Source organism: Ascidia mentula, chromosome 2, assembly GCF_947561715.1.
Source record: "Ascidia mentula chromosome 2, kaAscMent1.1, whole genome shotgun sequence".
NCBI lineage: Eukaryota > Metazoa > Chordata > Ascidiacea > Phlebobranchia > Ascidiidae > Ascidia > Ascidia mentula.
This window is the reverse complement of record NC_138567.1, coordinates 2,758,694-2,777,266: the sequence shown is the minus strand read 5'-3', so window position 1 is coordinate 2,777,266 and position 18,573 is coordinate 2,758,694. Positions and strand designations below refer to the sequence as shown.

General features: G+C 36.2%; 3 protein-coding genes across 3 annotated transcripts; 1 reads left to right on the top strand and 2 right to left on the bottom strand.

Annotated features, from left to right (window-relative positions):
• The first annotated feature begins 742 nt into the window (after positions 1-742).
• On the top strand, positions 743-3,191 carry LOC145889145 (synaptosomal-associated protein 25-like). The gene is made up of 4 exons (XM_082980026.1): positions 743-834; positions 938-1,075; positions 2,486-2,630; positions 3,035-3,191. The coding sequence occupies exons 1-4, from the start codon at positions 743-745 to the stop codon at positions 3,098-3,100; spliced, it is 441 nt and encodes a 146-aa protein (XP_082836152.1). The 3' UTR covers positions 3,101-3,191.
• A 2,579-nt stretch (positions 3,192-5,770) lies between these two features.
• On the bottom strand, positions 5,771-8,395 carry LOC145889706 (uncharacterized). Its single transcript, XM_082980709.1, has 4 exons — positions 8,354-8,395; positions 7,439-7,546; positions 7,212-7,313; positions 5,771-6,612 (listed from the first exon to the last, which is right to left on the bottom strand). The coding sequence occupies exons 1-4, from the start codon at positions 8,373-8,375 to the stop codon at positions 5,849-5,851; spliced, it is 996 nt and encodes a 331-aa protein (XP_082836835.1). The 5' UTR covers positions 8,376-8,395; the 3' UTR covers positions 5,771-5,848.
• A 198-nt stretch (positions 8,396-8,593) lies between these two features.
• LOC145889143 (uncharacterized) lies at positions 8,594-13,468 on the bottom strand. The gene is made up of 12 exons (XM_082980024.1): positions 13,379-13,468; positions 13,164-13,317; positions 12,926-13,082; positions 12,819-12,865; positions 12,485-12,591; positions 12,243-12,420; positions 11,350-11,433; positions 10,750-10,863; positions 10,342-10,461; positions 10,078-10,188; positions 8,835-8,960; positions 8,594-8,625 (listed from the first exon to the last, which is right to left on the bottom strand). Exons 2-12 carry the CDS (start codon positions 13,297-13,299, stop codon positions 8,594-8,596), a joined length of 1,212 nt encoding a protein of 403 aa, XP_082836150.1. The 5' UTR covers positions 13,300-13,317; positions 13,379-13,468.
• Positions 13,469-18,573: the final 5,105 nt, after the last annotated feature.

The following is an 18,573-nucleotide window of genomic DNA, read 5'->3' as shown; positions in this document are numbered from 1 at the left end:
ACAAACATTCAATCTATCATAGGACAAGATTAATGTTGAGGAACCATAAACACTTCGGAAAACATTTATGAGGACGGGAGTTTTTATGTATATGACGTCACATTTCTCGTATGTTATGTTGTGTTTACGTGGCATCTGTATTTTTATTAACGTCGAGTAATACGCCACGAACCCATTTCAACATACGGCGGATAACACGCTGTTTATTGTATGCACGGAAGACAGCTAATTATCCGGCTATTCAAATTACGTGACCCTTCCATCAACACAGCTGTCATTTCAAATGAGTCACGTATCAGTCCGAACCCAAACGACCCTGTATGCGTTTTCTATATAAGCCACACATCTTTGGGTAAAACGGGAGAGTCATTGGGGAGAGAAATATAGAGTCACGGAGTGTCGCATAGAGTCATTTTAAGTCAAGACATTAAGTCGATAATTTTCAAGCCAAACAGACATACATTTTAGTACACGTGATTTGTAACGTTTTATTGTAATATTCGTGCGACTGTTATTTATGCATTAAACCGACAGATTGACTTTGGGTTAGATAGTAGCCTTTTTATCAGGAGTCAGATATACGGCAGTGTTATTATTTTGTGTAGACGTTTTAAAGAACGCCCTACAGGTCGAAACAGTGCCCCTGTCTGCAGCCCACTAAACACTAATAAAAGTTGTCTGCTTGATAGAAGTTAACTGAGCCTTACAAGTATAAGTAGGGCCTGTGTTCTCCAATCTTTTAATGGTCACCTACTCCTTTTATAAAATCGACAAGTCTGTTGACCCTTACTTAAAATATAACCAAGGTTCTTTAAATGTCCACCATAGAAGAAGGCAACTCAAAAAATCCCACCCATGCTAATTGATGTGTCTTGGCTTCCCAATATTTTGCTACAGTTGTACATCAACAAGCCTAAAAGTAATACATTTTTGTAAGGGCAAAGAACTTTGAGAAAGGTGACGAATACAAGAAAACGTGGCAATCGAACGAAGATGGAAAGGTGGTTAGCAACCAACCTCAACGTGTACAAGACCCACGAGAACAAGCACAAGTTGGTGGCGCTTACATACAGAGGTAAAAATATAATTATTGCCTTAAAACTGGTCTTAATCACCTTTGAAACTCCTGCACCGAATTCAGGAATGGCTGAAATATATGCATAGTTTTCTTCAGTTTATATCAATTTGTACTTTCGAAACAATTGGGATTTAAGATGTTTCGTCTGTTTACATGTGTCACAGTGTCAGGCCATTTCTACTACAGTTACAGGAAATTCTGAAAACGTTAAAATTGGTCAATAAACTATTTAATAAAAATGTTGGGTGTGAAAAAAACCACACACGTTGAAAAGTGTCTGTAAAATTTTTCATGAATTCTTTCACCAAACTGTCCCGAATGGTTTAATACAAAAAATGCACAATTCAATTAAGTGAAAATATAGGGTCTGAAACACACATGACAATAACCTCAGATACCAAACTATTCCCTAATTATTTCCTCATAAACTTTTTGTGTAAACTTTCATCCTTAAGGCCGCATCTCTGTATTTCTATAGAAAAGCCTTTCCCGGTTGGGAAATGCCCTTCTCGAACTCTGTTCTGCGTAACAGAGTAAAATTGTGTGTAACAATGCAATGGGTCATGCATGGGCGCCAGTGTTTTGGTTGAATGAGCGCAGATGAACAAGCTGTTGCCAGGGCGATTTTCAGCGTGTTTGGGGCAGTTTTACTATGGTTTTCAGGGTTATTAGTCAGGCAGTAAATTGGTTGAGGGTGCTGTTGAACATGTGGCTGAAAAACTACCCAAATATTGAGGTAGATTTTGTGGAAAAATGAATCACCGAAAGTATGGTCAATTTGTGATTTTCTGTTAGTGCCGACCCTTGACTAGGAATTCAGGCCAAATTTATAATTGAGATAACTACTTTAACTGCTCCCCCGGGGGCATTTTGACCCTCTGTTGGCCATTATTTTGGCCAAAAAAGCAGAAAAAAGTGTAGGTTTGTTTTGTGAAAAAATGAATCACAGAAAGTACCCTCCATTTGCGATTAAGTGAAGCCACCAACCCTCCTCTACACAATTCATTAAGAATTAGATGTCTTGCAACTGTCTTGGGGCCCCACCGGGGCTGTTTGTACACCCCCTAGGACTGACAATTTAGCAGTTAGCCTTTGCTAAACCCCCCAATGTGCTGTCTTAATGCAGCTGCAATCAATTTTTTTTCTGTTCAGCAATAGTAGTTCCCCTTCATGAGTCATCAGACCCGGCAATTGTTTTTGGCAAACAAGAGAAACTGTAACCAGGTGCACAATGACAAATGACTTCTTAAACTCAATTTTTAGGATTTAATTCTGAGATGCGGCCTTAAGTGTTGTAAAGCACACAAAATGATCCAACCTGCAAGTTTGGAATGTTTTAAATTTTTAATACATATTCATACCTGGTTATAAACATTCATCAATGTGAGATGTATGTGATGAATGCAGAGTCACCAACGATGCAAGAGAAGATGAGATGGAAGAAAACCTCGGCCAAGTTGCCGGAGTCCTTGGAAACCTCAAACACATGGCTATCGACATGGGCAACAAAATTAACTCTCAGAACCAACAGATTGACAGAATAAACACTAAGGTAGGTGTTTGGTTTTTCCCTTCTGATTTAAACATTAAGGTTTCTATTTTTCTAGCACTTCTTGTACAAATAAGCTGCCTAGTTTTTTCTTTTTTTTGATTACGATCACTTTGATATAATTGTTTGTTTGGTTTTCTATACAGGATATAATTGTATTCAGGGGCAAATGGTTGTTTGGTTTTGCATAAAGTGTTGATAAATGTGCGTAGGATTTGTATTATGTGTTTGGTCTGGCAGTTTAAAAAGGCATTTCTGTCTGTGTTGTGCAAGCATTTGTAACAGCAAACCACCCCCATATGCCCAACTACTGTTACATTGATTGTATGTCTTTTATTGAATCGTCTGCAGCAGTCACATACAAAATGCACTTCTGTCGTACAACAATATCTTCATTTTTAATGCAGGCTGAATCGAACAACATGAGAATTAGTCAAGCCAACGAACGCGCGACCAAAATTCTGAAAAATTGACACTCTTCACCTTTGACTTGCTCAGTTCATATACAATTGTACACAATGGTAACAATATGTGACTTCAACACCCTAACATACAGTGTTAATTTCATCAGTATCCATGGATTACATCTTTCTGCAATAATAGAGACCTTTCTCATCTGACGAAACTGTGCAATTTTATTTGTACATACTCTTTGATTTTGTGTAGACATATATTCCAATATGTATGTGTAGTCAATGGTCCTGGCTCTTTGCAGCTTAACTTAAAGAAAATTAAATATTAGGTAGAGGTTGGTCCAAACTCGATGCATGGAGTTGTATCAACCAATGCTTGTGTTTAAGTGGAGCAGGAAATATTGTGATGCTGGTTATTCATGAATCACATTTTTCCTGTCATATATCACTAACTTTGAAATACCATTTTTTAACAGCAATTTTTCCCGATGTACAAATAATGTTTAATTGATAACATTTACATTAACACCTTCATTTTATCAGCATTGATTTTTTTGCACAAATGTGTACAGAAATGTTGAAATATGTTGGGTGTGTATCTGTCATATTTACTTTCATGTTTATTAATTAAAACTTGATAAAGTATGATTTAGTGTAAAAAATAAGAAACCTGAAAAAAATGTTTTTAAAATTAATGAACTATGTTGGCAATAGATTATATTTTTTTAACTTATGTCCAATCAAAGGAAATGGTTCCTAAAGAATCAACAAAAAGTAAAATGAATGATTTGTGTATTTATACTCGTTAGATTCTTGTACATCTTGGATCACTTGTGGAACCGTGGATTTGCAGAAATGCTCTTTGATTACAATTTTAGACAAACAGTTCAACTTTTCCATGGCTGACCTAAATCTGTACATAACCTATCTGAGTTTGGTGTATGCAAATAAGCAAGGCCTTCCAAAAAACAGCCATAGTTGGCATCAATGCAGTTTTTTAAAGACCAAAGGAACCCTGCTAAATCATTTTTTTGGGCCAAATTGGATTTCCCTGCGGTTTTTCAAATTTTTGCTTCAAAATAATCCCATGATTTTTGTTTTCATTAAATTCAGTCGCAAAATAAGTTTTCTGTTTTCTTGAACCACCACTAAACAAATTGTGTGTTTGCTTTCATATGCATGCTGTAGTTGAGACTGTTCTCGTGTTCATTTTAACCTTCTTTTTATTGACCAAATGTATGTTAATTTATTAACTGTTGTTGTTGTCATGCAACAAGTTTTATAACATCTGTGTGCAGATACTGTTTGTATTTCTCCGTGTATATGATGTAACCATCAGTTAAAACAAGTAATAATTTTGCTTATTGTGGAAAATTCCAAAACGCTTTGATTGTTACTTGTATAGTTTGGGACGATCGAGAATGACGCCACAACAAGTTTTACAACAAAAATAGAATTGTCAACGTTTTTGAGGGATTCTGCAGCAAATGTACATACCATTCTAATAAATATTATTGTTGTAGTGTAGATGAATTAGCTTTTCAAAATGTTTTAGTTAAGTTAGCTCAAACTTAAATCTCTTTTGTTCCCAAATGCGTGATAGCTTTTATCTACAGGTTAATCGTTAACTTTTGAAATCCACCTCCCAACATGAGCGTCCGAAGGGTCAACAAAACTTACCTGCAGAGTTACGTCATGTTTACATTCTCTGAAAATCCTGTGTACACTTGCACAGAACATGTAAAGGTATTTGTTTAACCAACACATATAATATCTCTAGTAATCGATCAGAAGCAACAGGTCTCTGATTAATATCAGTAGATTTATTACAAAAATCTTCAACAGTTTCCCATTCCAAAAAGTTGGGTTGATATATGCTGTACCCATGATGGAAATGCATTCTTTTAATCAACATGCATTCGTAGCGGAATCGACTATAGTAACCAGTTGTAATTTGGAACTATTGGTTGTGTAGCATACAGAAAAGTTTTTGTCTTGTCCATGTGGAATGGTGGGTAAGGTTTATTTTGTCGTTTATCTGTCCTGGCAGTGTTAGGCACTCTCCTTAGAAATGATCAAAAATTTGGCATGCAGCTTTTGTAACCACAACAATGCTTTAAAATGTAGCCTAGGTAAGTGACGTGTACAAAAATTACATCAAACTGCAGTATAAACCTTGTTTGTAAAGTGTCTCATTTGTACAAACTCCTAGCAGGCCAGATACAAAGACATAATGTGCCAAATTTGGTCCTTTGCAGGAGGTTAGCCATTGTATTACTTTGCACAGTTTTTGGCACTGTTTAAAGTTTTTTTTTTATAATAGGCCTACCGATTATTGGGTGCACCAAATGCATGTGCTAAAAGCTAGTAATGTGAAATAAGCTACTTAAAAACTATGGCACATTCGAATGACGTATTTATCAAACAGAATTACCCAATATATTGGTAAGTTTTTCATACTTGAATAGTTTTTTTTTGGGTGTTACGCACTTTCACTAAAGATAAAAGCAAACTCTTACCAGGACACTAATTTTCTTTGGCTAAAGTTGGTTTCTCTTTTAAGCTGAAATATAATATTCTGCATTTTTTACCCAAAACCTTGCATTGACTTTGCCAAAGCTTAGTCTTAAAGTCAACATCACTTATTTACTTTATTATCAGCTACAAATCACTAACGACATGAAAATAATAATCTCAAAATTCATTCAAGTGCATGGTAGCTAACTTCCATTTTCATACAAATTACGTAAACAATGCATAATTCAAACATATTTAACAAAAACACATTTTGTGTTTGTGATGTCATAATTATTTCCTTTGTGCAAGTTTTGATTCAACTTCACTTAAATTGTTTTCACTTTCTTCAATCCACATCTCCCTTCCCTCTTCACTCATGTCTGTTGCCAATCTGAAAGCTTGGATTGCTTTTTGACAAAAATCCACGCTTTCATTCAGTCGATTTGTTTCCATGCAAACAACACCAAGGTTGTTTAACAAATGTCCGAACACTACATGCTTTGCTGAGTTTTCACCAAACTGTTTCCTCATCATTTCAAGTCCAAGTCGAATTGTTGATTCACTCGACGAATAATCTCCGATTAAACCTTGACTCCGTTCAATGTAGTGCAAACACCACACTTGCTTCTCACATTTAATATCTTCTTCCACGTTTTGAATATTTTGTATTTTGAGTCTCATCGTTTCCATGAGTGGGATCACATGATCACGAATTATTCGTTTGTTTTCAAGTTTTTGATTCGAATCCGATGTTTCCATCAAATAATCGCATGTCAGATTCAAACCCCCAACACAATCCTCCACACCTTTCACCGCTTCATCTCCATCACGTTTGACATAAAGTTCAGACGCAACATCGTAAAATAAAATCGATTCCAAACATTTTCCCTCTTCTCTCTTTTTATCTCCAGTTGTTTCCAAATCTTCCGCAGTTTTCCCACGACCTTCAAGTGACCTTGAAAGTTGGTTTCTTGTTTCATTTGCTTCAAAATATTTATGTTTTTTCAACAAATTCACGTAAGTTTGGATCAAATAAGTTGAATCGATGTTTCCATCTGAAATAAAAACAATTTATTTAATTTAAACATAAATAAATCCAACCTCCCGCCATCACATACCCTGGCGGTCTATTCAAAGTGTCAGTGTTTCGGGGGAATTTTTTTGGGTGGCGCTAAAGAGTGGTAAACGTGTATTTTTTCAAAAAAGGGGACATATTGGAAAAATAAATTTAAGATTTCGTACTTTTAATATTTCACAATTTATCAGAAAAGGAATTTTGATTAGGTTTAGTAAAAAATCACAGAATATACACGTCAATGCCGTTATTTGTTATGTCATAAAACAACAAATGTGATGAAAAAACATGTGTTTTTGTCACGAAATATGTGATATTTGAAAGTCCTAAATGTTCATTTTTCCTGAACTTTCCCGATACAGTGGTATTTAATCATAAAATGTTGTATCTACTGTATAATCAACAGCTTTCTTTGAAGCATTTTACATTGCATTTCTGTTAAATGGTATTCCTACATTCCTCTTGCATAACAACTTATTCATGTTTCAATACTAGTAGTTTTCAAAAAAGGGGTGCAAGCAGTCTGTTCCTAGGGGTTACCAACAACAGATATAGTTTTCTTCAAATTGTTTTTATTACCTGTTTGCTGCTGTTCCTGCATAACTTTTCCTGCATTTATCTGTTCATCACTTGAAAACTGATTATGGGTTACATCATAAGAGGTTTGATGCTGTTTAGTGCCTTGAAAGTGATCAAACAAAAGTAAATCTAAGCTACACCCTTTGTGATGTTTTGTAACTTTAAAAAATATAACTTTGCATATGTGTTATGTAAATCAATGGGCTTGTAATAAATAATGAAATTACCTGTTTGTTGTATTGCTCCCTGGATAATATTCCCAGTATATACTTGTTGACTATTTAATAGTTCAGTGAACCTTGGGCTATAGGGAGTAGTTGCAGGCTCTTCAATACCTTGAATAGGTTTTACAAAAATATATTTTCATACTTTTGTCATGTTAGTGTTAAGCAAGTTGGTGATTTTGTGAAAAAACTAGTCAAAATAAACTTGAGAATGTATAACCTTATTTGTTGGATTGTGACGGTGTTCAAAAGTTAATATAAGCCGCCTTCGAATTAAAGCCACATACAAATGTCATAGGCAACCTTAGGTGCCCTATAACAATAGTTGTCAACAAATCTGTCCATTGAAATTGTCAGGTACGCTGATAACTATGTTTGATAAAACGTACTGGTAAGGCAGGGCAAGTTAAACGTGAATTTCATTGAAACTGAGAGCCACAGCCACCCTCGAATAGGCTGCCCTCGATTGAACGCCGCAGAAACAGTAGGTTAAAAAACTTTACAAGTTGTAGCTTACAATCAAGTAAATACAGTACAAGACTTTACAGATTTTCAAAAAAAATGAAAAGAATTAGGCCTAGGTAGGGTCACATAAAGATTCATACTGCTATTTTTGTTGCCAGGCATACTAATTAATTGGAATTGCTCTTCTGGCACTTAGTTTCTAAAGTGTTTATTTGAAACCAACGTTTCGTCTGCCGTCCGGCGAGACTTCTTCACGGTTATGTCAACAGTGAACCATCACGCGCATAAAACACTAAAAACGCAGGAAAAACGTTTTTCTAAACACCTTAGAAACTAAGTGCCAGAAGAGCAATTCCGATTAATAAAGACTCACGTGCAAAAAAAACAAAGAAACAAAAGAACGTTACATTTTGTCACATTTACTAATCAGTGTTTGTTTGCAAGAAAACTTACCAGAAAGTTGCATCAACACCATAGCAGCATCCGACTGCCTCGTAGGAATATCACTGCTTGTTTTGTATTCACCAAAGCTTGTTGGGTTATTGGCAATTTCAACATGGTTTGCACTGAATTCTGTATTTGGAAACATAACAAATGTTACATCATATCAATACAAAAAAAAGGTGAACAGGGACTAAAAAACATCTTTCCATGTCAATACTCTTAGCGTAGTTTTTGATATTAACAAATTTGCTAGGATGGACTGATGGCCTCATTGCATGACACTAAAAAGAGACATGAGAAAAAGGTGTTGCACCCATGAATTAACACAAGCTACAATGGAACAGTACAATTTGCCTCTACAACATTTTACTTTTTCATGTCACAAAGTTGCAATGATTTCACTGCATATTTTTATACCATTTTGGAGAAAATTTCTTCCTTGCATTTCTGTGTGACTTTTGGCTAAAGCTTAATAATTTTAAGTTAATACCTGTTTGTAAAGTTTGCACAGTATTCCGATGTTGTTGTGTTGGGTTAGCGGTAATCAAAGAACCATTTCTGGGTGGGACACTGGTGACAGTATTATAAGAACTTCCACCATTACAGAAAGTAGAATCTACACAAAAAAGAAATTTATAACACTACAAATATGTATACAATGACATGTGGATAGAAGTAGTTTTTATAATTTAAGCTTTACCAAAAAATTAACTTGTAGATGAAGTGCTCTGATGAGGCTCGCAAAAAATATACATATCTAGCATGTGGTTTAAATTGGCGATAAGGAACTTGAAAGTTAAGGCTTTGAACAATGCAGATTATTTTCTTTATTGTTTAGGGGTTCTTTTTTTTATGCGTGTCATACATCCGGAGAAAAATTGTCGTGCATGTTGAATAGTAAAAATGTCGTATCTGGTAACTAACGTATGAGAACGACCAGGCTTATTTCCATTATAGGATTCTTGTACTTAAATAAGTTTAAAATACAAAAATACATAAAATACATTGAAATAGCGACAAAACAAAAGAATAACCTGCATGTTGTAGCTGATATGTCTCATTAAATAGGTCCAATTGAACAAAAAACGGTCTTTGTTTCATAACAAAGCAAGATGTTTGGCAACCATGCCACGTGTTTGGTAAATGGTTAGTTTTAAACATAACGCGCTTATTCGCTGAACGTTAAAGCAAGTGTTGGCTGGTGTTTACATGGATTTTGTTCAAAAATTTATTTGCGGTTGCATTTATTTAGCCATCTAAAGAGACAAAATTAATTTGGATGAGGATCCCAGCATAGCAAACGATGACCGCATTAAGTTTTCAACACTATATAACCATTCAGTTACATACTGATGTTTAATAGTGATTCAAAATACAAATTTCTCCCCAAATAATTATTTGCAGTTCGCAAATAAATGACTTCTACTGGCACCAATTTTTTTGAATTACTTTGCCACCAGCATCTATATGCTAATCATTGAAAAAAGAAAACTAGTAAGATCGATGTGAATGCTGCAAGATTGGCATGACCGATAATTGAGTTATTAAAGTAATTCAATTTATGGTCTTAAAGACAATGGCATTGGTCTGTTCATGTTACTGAATATCGGTAACTCAACATTGTTTCACGCCGCCCGTGTCGAAAACTTAGAATGACGAAAAAGGCAAAAATTTAGCCTTAATTGTTCATTTCTTCTACCACCTAGCCAAATTTCCCAGAATTTTTAAAATACCTGTTGTTGATGGAAGAAATTGCATAAGTTGTGGTTGCTGTGTTAAGTTGTTTGCAGTAAAGGCATCGTTTCCAGTCAAGAGATTTAAATTTCCGCCCACTGAAGTAAAACCTGCATTAAACATCAATAAAAAACAATTCAAATTTGAAATCGAGATGGATCTTACACTTCAGAAAAATTACATAGCTGTATTTGCAGACAAACTTCAATAAATGATACAAAATGTCCTTTCTGTACATATGGAAATGCAGCAATGTGAAATACCTGTTTGTGGTGGTAAAACATTACCATTAACTGAAGATTGATTTGCTGGAATGAAGTTTTTTGTAGCATTTCTGACAGAATTGTGGTTACTTTCAGGTTCACCAGTGTTCAAAGCAGTGTCTACATTTAAGAAGCAAATATTTAGAGGCAAAAGTACAAACAAACAAATATTTAGAGGCAAACTAACACTATACATTGATTATGATAAGAAATACGCTTACTAATATCAATGAAAATTATAAAAGTAATGCAACCACTTATGATAATTGAGTTGCAGAAAGTGACATTTTTTGATCGGCAGGCCTCATCCACATTAAACTACTACCCACAGTTTCCAGCTAAATGGACAGACTTACACGATTTAACAGTGTGCCAACTTCACAACAGTATTTTCAGCTTTTAAAATACCTGTTTGTTGCTTCTGTGGTATGGTTTGTGCACGTTGCTGTGCTGTAGTGACACGCAAAACATGACCATTGCCATTCCAAGGATGTTGAAGGCTTTCACCATTATTCAAGCAATCTAAACATTACAAGATCAAAAAAATATAATGGGAAAAACCTATACAGTGTCCATTTTTGGGGGCAATGCAAACTATTTTTTGGGCCCTATCAATCAATGTATAATATACATATACATTGATTGTATATAAATGTTAAAACTAAGCTTTGTAAAAGTCTAAATAAGAAATATATTTATAGATCTCAGTGAAGTGTGAACTGAAGATCCAAGGCACATTAATACAAACAAATTGCCAGACAACCACATTTATTTGCCATCATCAAAAACACTTGTTTAGTTCAGACTAAACATGCTTATTTTTTACATCGCCAAACAGAAGTCTTTGACGCAAGCAGTCCTACCTTACCATATAAAAGTATATACAAATGATTTCTGTGTTGTCTTAGGTGGATGTTGAAGCTATTGTGGGTTGCACAGTATTTTTGCAACTTGATATCAGTATGATCATACACTAGTCACGAAAATATGTGTTTATGTTGTTTGTACCTTCATAGTGTTGCTGATTGAGTCTGGTGGCTGCATGTTCTTCTTTTGCACCATCCGTGTTAACCTCAGCAGATGATGTGTTTCCTTAAATAAAATAAACACATCACAATTTTAAAAATTTCCATAATCTGACATTCTACACTAGTGATGCATGGAATCGTCCAAATTCGGTTCTGGTCCAAACCAAATATTCAGTTTTTGCGATAGTTTTCAAGTTGTATCAACGATTCTGTACCAGGCATGGGCACAACCATAATATTTCATTGAACACTATCGCTTCCATTTTTTAATTTTTTTGTGTGATGCACAACTACGCAGAAAAGATAAGATTTGTGCCCAAAATATTATCATCTTTCAAAGTATTGGAAATTATTAATACAGTTCACATGCTATTGTTGGTATCTCACAACGTTTTCATGAGCGTATAAGTTTGGTTTTGTCCAAATCAAAACAAATTATTCGACCAAAACTGAATCTTCATTAAAATTGCAGATTCGGCCGAACAAATTTGGCAAACCGAAGCTTCATTACATCACTACTCTACACCATAAACCAGTGATTTCCAACCTTTTTGTGGTTGTATACCACTTGGAAGGTAAAACAAAATTACAAAGTAACCTAGGGGATGAAATAACAAACATTTTTAGATCACTTGCGATTTTTTAAATTTGAACTATATCCACAAATTACGGAAAGGCGCTCACATACGACCTGAAATGCTTTTACGTACCACTAGTGGTACTACCGGTTGGGAAACACTAAACTAACTGAAGCTGTTAATAACATTGTACCAAAAAGTGTATTATGTTACACACTTACAAAACACTCTTATACAGAGATATTTAATACAAAGTGCTTTTTTATCAATATTAAAAAAAAACAATCTTACATACCTGAAACTTCCTCAGTATTCATACAATGAGCACCTAAACACTGTAATATTGTGGCCATTGCTTTATAGGCAGAATTAAGGGGCATAGATTGAAGTGTATCTGCCACAAAATTGCCAAAGTTTGAAAAGTTATAAGTTTTTGATTCCTTTGAATGTGTATTGTTGTGATCAAAGTTTTCCTGGCAAAAGGGCAAATAGTTAATTAATAAAACACATACATGCAATAAAGCAAAATTTTGTTACCTGCGAATCTGAGGGTGACAGTTTTCGTTTCTTACAAAGCGATGAGGAGTTTGTAGTTGTTGATTTACACGAAACATCTTCCTCTTCCATTTCAGTTCTATGAGATTCTACAAAATATTTTAAAATTAAATAAATTATCTTTAATATTATAAGCAGGGTGTTGCTTTGTAATTGCGATTGAACATGGAGTGAAAAATTATCATGTGCATCGCACAGCAAAAATATTGAAGTCTGGTGACTGATTTTTTAAATCTCGCTCGGACTTTTCAGGAAAAAGTGGCTGATATAGCTATAGGCTGCAAAACCTGTAAACCTAACACATAATATAACATACCTTTTTCAGGAAATTCAGTTGTGTCTGAATCAGGGTTGTCAACAATACTGTAAACAGACATAATTTTATACACTCACAAAACATAATAGAATTTTAAAATAGCTTACATCGGTAGTCGTAAATGACCCTGTAAGAACTGTAGATCCGTGTAGTACTTCCAAACTCTTGTTTTACCTTTAGCACTTTTTTTATTTCTATCCATAGCTTTTTTTACTTTTAAAAATCGATCACGCAGACTTTTCCACCTTTCCTTGCAGTCATCCACTGAATATTTTTTAAAAAATTAACATCTTGCATAATTGTTGGGAACACAAAAGCAGTAACCAATGTAACAAAAGAATTAACCTGGTTGATGCGTTTTTTGACTAATTCGTAGCCATACATTTTCTTTGAATTCCTTATCTTTGTAATCTTTGTGTTTAGAATCATACAAGCATGGCTCACGGCGAACCATTGGTATTAATACCTTAGCAAGCTCCATTATAAACAACTTTGGGGTCTAAACAAAAATTTTGTTATTTAAAATACTGTAAACTATAAATTAAGCAATCCACTCAAACCACAAATTCACGCTGCTAGCAATTGTATCAATCCTCAATGGTATTTATGCAGATTGAACACACTTTACATGTTTCATCGCACAGAGGAACTGAAACTTTCCATCGTAAAACCTCACGAGCTTTGGTTGACGTCAGACAAATGTTTGTGTAAGGCTGACAGAAAATCTTAGGTAAAACAGCTAAACGGTAAACACAAGAATGTCGCGAAAAAGAGGAAGTCTTTGCTTGATTGGCATGATCACCATTAGATATTTGTCACATATTAATTGAGAACAGTTAAATGTATATTATGGAAATGTCCGGAATATTTTCGCCATTTTTTGTTGTTGTAACCTTCCAGTGTTTTATTGTTGTACCTTATTTGTTGCCTTATTTCGCAATCGAACGTCTGGCGCCATGTTTTCTTCTTCACAAGGTTGACTTCTGACGCCACACAAACCAACCAACGGGAATGACGTCGCAGTGCCTTTTCCTGGAAAACTGTTTTACACGTGATCCCGTGGCAATTGTTCACTGGACGTGGAGAATACATTCCTTACCGGTGGTTTTCTAATTTTGTATAAAAGACCAACATTTTTGATGCCGAAACATTTTTTTGCTGACTGTACTTATTAAAGTTTCATGCAAAATAAAAACGATTAGAGTCAACAACATATTTTTATTCCGACAACATATTGCTGTCAACAAAATTTTGCCGATCAATGTGATTCTTTTTTATCAATGACTTACGTAACAATATTGTATTGTGTTGCAAAGAAAGGAAAATGGCATCAGCACTGCGTGCAGTCAAATACAAACACCTATAAATGATGTCAGGTCAGACAGCGTTCTTCGCCCGCTGCTTCGTCACGCCCCGCCTACACCAAAAGAAGCTGAAGCAAAGGTCGTGTCTTTTTGTATTTCTTCCTGCTATTACCCAATGGTACGTCGCGTCGAACGTCAAGTGTTACTCGGCAATTAAACTTGCGGGATTGGAGTTTACTTCTTGCTGCTGGATTGTACAAGTCTTGCGAAAAATTCGTGGCACAAAACAACAGAAGCGCCCAAATCTATGTACCCACAAACGTTACAGATAGCATTATTTTCGTGGCCTTTTACAATTACCCATATATGTCACATTAAGTTATATACGTAAGTGTAGACTCTTATACGCCAGGCCTACAAGGGCTAAGGCTAGTAACGGATATATTTCGTCAAAACGTACCGCCCCGCCCTATTCAACAATTCCTAACCACGGTATATCAAGGTCACAACAACCACAATGTTGTATTCTAACAACCACAATGTTGTTTACTTTTGTGAATTAGTTCTTTATTTTCACAATTTATCAAATGCCTTTTTGCATTAAGGTGTAAATACAACAATTTCATTCAGTCACAATGAGCACCTCATACTCTCACGTTGCGAAATGCGAACGAAAATGAATAGAACTTAGCAACAACCACAACAATGATTTTACAAATGGATTATTACGCACAGTGACCATTGTTGCGTCGCAGTCATGAAGGTGCAGTGATAGTCTGGAGATGTAACAGTCGGCAACGCATTTGCTCAAGGAATATGGTTTGGTTTGATTTATGGCAGTGTTTCCCAACCGGTAGTACGTGCACTACTAGTGGTATGCGACGGCATTCCAGGTGGTACGCGACAACCTTTCCGTATTTAGCGGATATAGTTTGAATTTTAAAAAACCGTAAGGGATCACTTAATGTTTGTTACGTCATCCCCTAGGTTACTTTGTAACACTCAATTAGGTGATACGCGTCGTCGAAGTTGTTTACCTCCATGTGGCACGCAACCACAAAAAGGTTGGGAATCACTGATTTACGGTGAAAAGCAAACGTCTTGGAAAAAGAAGTTGCAGCAATCTACACCTGTCCAAAGTTATTTTATACTACTCATGAAATTTTGGAAACACTTGAATAAGGACTTCCAGTTATGAGTGGCCAAATACACTGAGCGAGTAAAACCCATCTACAAACAAGCAGAACATTACAAACTTTAGTGAAAAGAATCTTGCAAACACGAGACCTCAAAACATCTAAAAATAATAAAAAATAACGGAAGAGCACATAACCGACGACCCCATGTGATGTACTCCACCCCAGTACGTCACGTGATCAATGTGTTTACTCAACGTCGGTAGACTTGGTCGCCGAATTACACTAACCATGAAACAACGCGTCAAACGCCATGCGTTTGGATTACAGCCTCGCATATGCTCGTATCGACTCTGCTCGTGTCGCTGACATTTTTAAACCTTGTTCGAAACGTACCCGGGTCCTGTGTGCTTTATGTCCAGCATCACACCTGTTTTGTGCATATATTTATACATAATGCCGCAAATTCCTTCCCAGTACCCTCATCAATAAATTCAAAAAAAATAGGAGACGAAAGTTTGGTCTCTTTGTCGTGAGGTTCATGCGAAACTGATATTTGCGACACGAAGTCGCGCTCTTGACGCTTAGCGCTCTGTGTCTTGTGTTTGGCGAAAACCGCAAAAAGAAGGCCGACCTGCGCTGTGGCGGTGTATATATACCTGCCTGCTTTCGATGCGAACCAAAACTATCCAACGGCGTGTTGTGAGTGTAGATGAAATAACTTAAATTAAGTTGTTATCACCAGGATATTTATTGTTAATATACAAGCGAGGTGTTGTAACGTTCTGCATCAAATAGCAGACATTTTATTGTTGCGGTCGTCGGGTTGTAACGCATTAGCAAGTTGACGAAATAACAATAGGGAAACACTTGTTGAAATGCTTTGCGATTTGTAACTGCGCCACTACTGGTAGATTGTTTGAATGTGGATTACAGCAGCGAATTAGATACGGAGTTGCTTTCAGCACATGTTTTGAATTCATAGTTAGATTGTGGTATAGAATTGTAATTGAGCCCTGCATGTTGGACCAGAACCCAAAAACGTTTCAGTAATGTGTCTTTCGACGCTTGACGCGAATTTGCTAACTGGCGGATTTCGCCGCATCGCGTATTTGATATAAACCGAAAAAGGGAATCCGGGCTGAGTCGCTTAGTATATAGTGGGTGCCGGTTAAGGATATGCTACTACAGAACTGTAGCAGTTTAAGAACGTGTTTTATTTGAGCAGACGAAACAAAACAACTTTAGGAGTCGCTAATTGTAAAATTTATTTATTGTGTATTCGTTGACATAAAGTTCTCCACAAGAAGGCAGCAGATTTTTCAGTTTTATTGTATGTTGTAGGAAGTCGTTTCGAAGCGAACTGTTGGAGTTGAATAGTACCCTTAATGACGTCACGATCAAACTAGCGCTTTGCTCTTCGCTGTTGGATGATTTTAACACCCCCTGTGCATGTGTTAAAGAGTAAGAAATTAATGACGCAAATATGAGAGAATGAAATAGGTTTGTGGTATTTGAAGGCAATTATTGCCAGTCGGACGTTTCGCTTTGGCCACTAATTCTACGAACGGTTTAGGATACAAGAATATTGTAAGGGGGTTGGCTATTTAAGTCACGTGGTTTACGAGGGCTTGTTTCTATTGTTTGTTTATTCTTTTCCTGGAGGTGGAATAATGCAGAATTATTCCCATAAGTTATGCCAAGTCACGGAATTTTCAAAATCACTGAGCACGAAACTTTTTACCTCTCACTAGCCAGCTTTGAGTGATTCCTTCCAGATTTAACAAGTAAAACTTTGATTTTTCCAGGTTGTTAAACCGCTGCGTAACAACAAAGCTTTAATATGCCTGTACGCACTTATTACGTTGCTCGCGGTCAAGAAATCTATCTGGTTGTGGATATTAGAGACGAACGTGGAAGTCTGGTCTTCAGATACAAGGAGTTGCGCGCCTTCGTCGAACTTACAACATACGCTGGGAATCCCCTTGCACACCCAGAATCTGATATGGACACTGACGATGATGGTTATAACATGGCAACAGTTCCTCCACTAAACCAACAAAATCCATATGCAAACTTCGTCAACAGTTCTTCAGCTTTTTACTCGTAATCACCATTGTAAAACTGTAACGTTAACCAAGAAGCTGTGCTCTTCGATGTAAATTTATTTTACGTAAGTTCTCTGTACCTTTTTTATTCGAATCCGGTTATATTTTTGAAGCACTTAAACTTCGCGCCGATGTTGAATTGATTTTTTTACGATAAAAGTGGCGCGAAGTAACTTTATCTACGAACCCATTGTAACTGTTGTCCTTAAAATTCCTTACATTTCGCCTTTCATTACTATACCGTGCATATTGGATCATTTTCCGCATGATGTCGCTGCTGCATTGAAATGGAGCTGGTACGCCGAACCAGCGTTTTCGGACATGTTTGTTGTAAATACCGTTTAAACTATAATAGTCAGCAATGCAGCGCACAACGGTATTTTGAAAACTAGCATCCTCCATTCACCGTATATATCAACATGCAAGTGTCGTAGTTCACCGTCTTCCAACATATCATGAAAAACAACATCTCGACATCAAAACTTTATTGTACGTTTGATTCATTATTGTTGTGACATAACCTTGAGGAAGTCTCACCGGATGGTGGACGAAACGTTAGTGACAATGAAAATCTCTCGTAACTTAATTAAGTGCCAAAAGAACAATTCTTAACAGTTGGTTGACCCATACTGTTTCAATTCGTAAATTTTTTATGGTAGTGCTGCGCCAGGAACCATGTTCATGAAGCAGTATCTGTGATTTAAATGCAAATAGTTCATGTTGCAGTGACCAACCAAAACAGACCGAGTGCGTGCGCCTGTCTAAATGCTTACGAAGCCAAATCTGTGTAAGCTTACACGTGCAAAGATTCATGCAGTGCTTTTACAGGCTTGACATCTGGGCTTATCTGTCACGACGAAGAAGTTTTTCATGCTTTCGCAACACAGGGTCGCCACACTGCGTAGTTTCTTACAGGGCAATCACAGCCCAGTAGGAGGCTCGATATCGAATCGACTCAAAACACTGTTGTTCCCAAATGCATGGCAGATTTTATCCACAGTTTATCGGTAACTTTTGAAATCCACCTCCAACATGAGCGTCCGGAGGTCAACAAAACTTACATGACTTAACAGTGTCCCAACTTCACAATACTATTTTCAACTTTTAAAATACCTGTTTCTTGCTTCTGTGATATGGTTTGTGCAAATTGCTGTGCCGTAGTGACATGCAAAACATGACCATTGTCATTCAAAGGATGTTGAATGCT

What these genes read in the sequence shown, in the direction of transcription:
- LOC145889706 (XM_082980709.1), bottom strand. Translation starts at nt 8,375, where the DNA reads ATGGTGTTGATGCAACTTTCTG. An exon ending in GGGAGCAATACAACAAACAG is followed by an intron (nt 7,314 to 7,438) that starts GTAATTTCATTA and finishes ATCACTTTCAAG; the next exon opens with GCACTAAACAGCATCAAACC. An exon ending in GCAGGAACAGCAGCAAACAG is followed by an intron (nt 6,613 to 7,211) that starts GTAATAAAAACA and finishes TTTTTATTTCAG; the next exon opens with ATGGAAACATCGATTCAACT.
- LOC145889145 (XM_082980026.1), top strand. Translation starts at nt 743, where the DNA reads ATGGTCACCTACTCCTTTTATAAAATCGACAAGTCTGTTGACCCTTAC. An exon ending in AATGTCCACCATAGAAGAAG is followed by an intron (nt 835 to 937) that starts GCAACTCAAAAA and finishes CATTTTTGTAAG; the next exon opens with GGCAAAGAACTTTGAGAAAG. An exon ending in GGTGGCGCTTACATACAGAG is followed by an intron (nt 1,076 to 2,485) that starts GTAAAAATATAA and finishes TGATGAATGCAG; the next exon opens with AGTCACCAACGATGCAAGAG.
- LOC145889143 (XM_082980024.1), bottom strand. Translation starts at nt 13,299, where the DNA reads ATGGAGCTTGCTAAGGTATTAATACCAATGGTTCGCCGTGAGCCATGC. An exon ending in GAATACTGAGGAAGTTTCAG is followed by an intron (nt 11,434 to 12,242) that starts GTATGTAAGATT and finishes ATTTTATTTAAG; the next exon opens with GAAACACATCATCTGCTGAG. An exon ending in CAATCAGCAACACTATGAAG is followed by an intron (nt 10,864 to 11,349) that starts GTACAAACAACA and finishes TGTAATGTTTAG; the next exon opens with ATTGCTTGAATAATGGTGAA.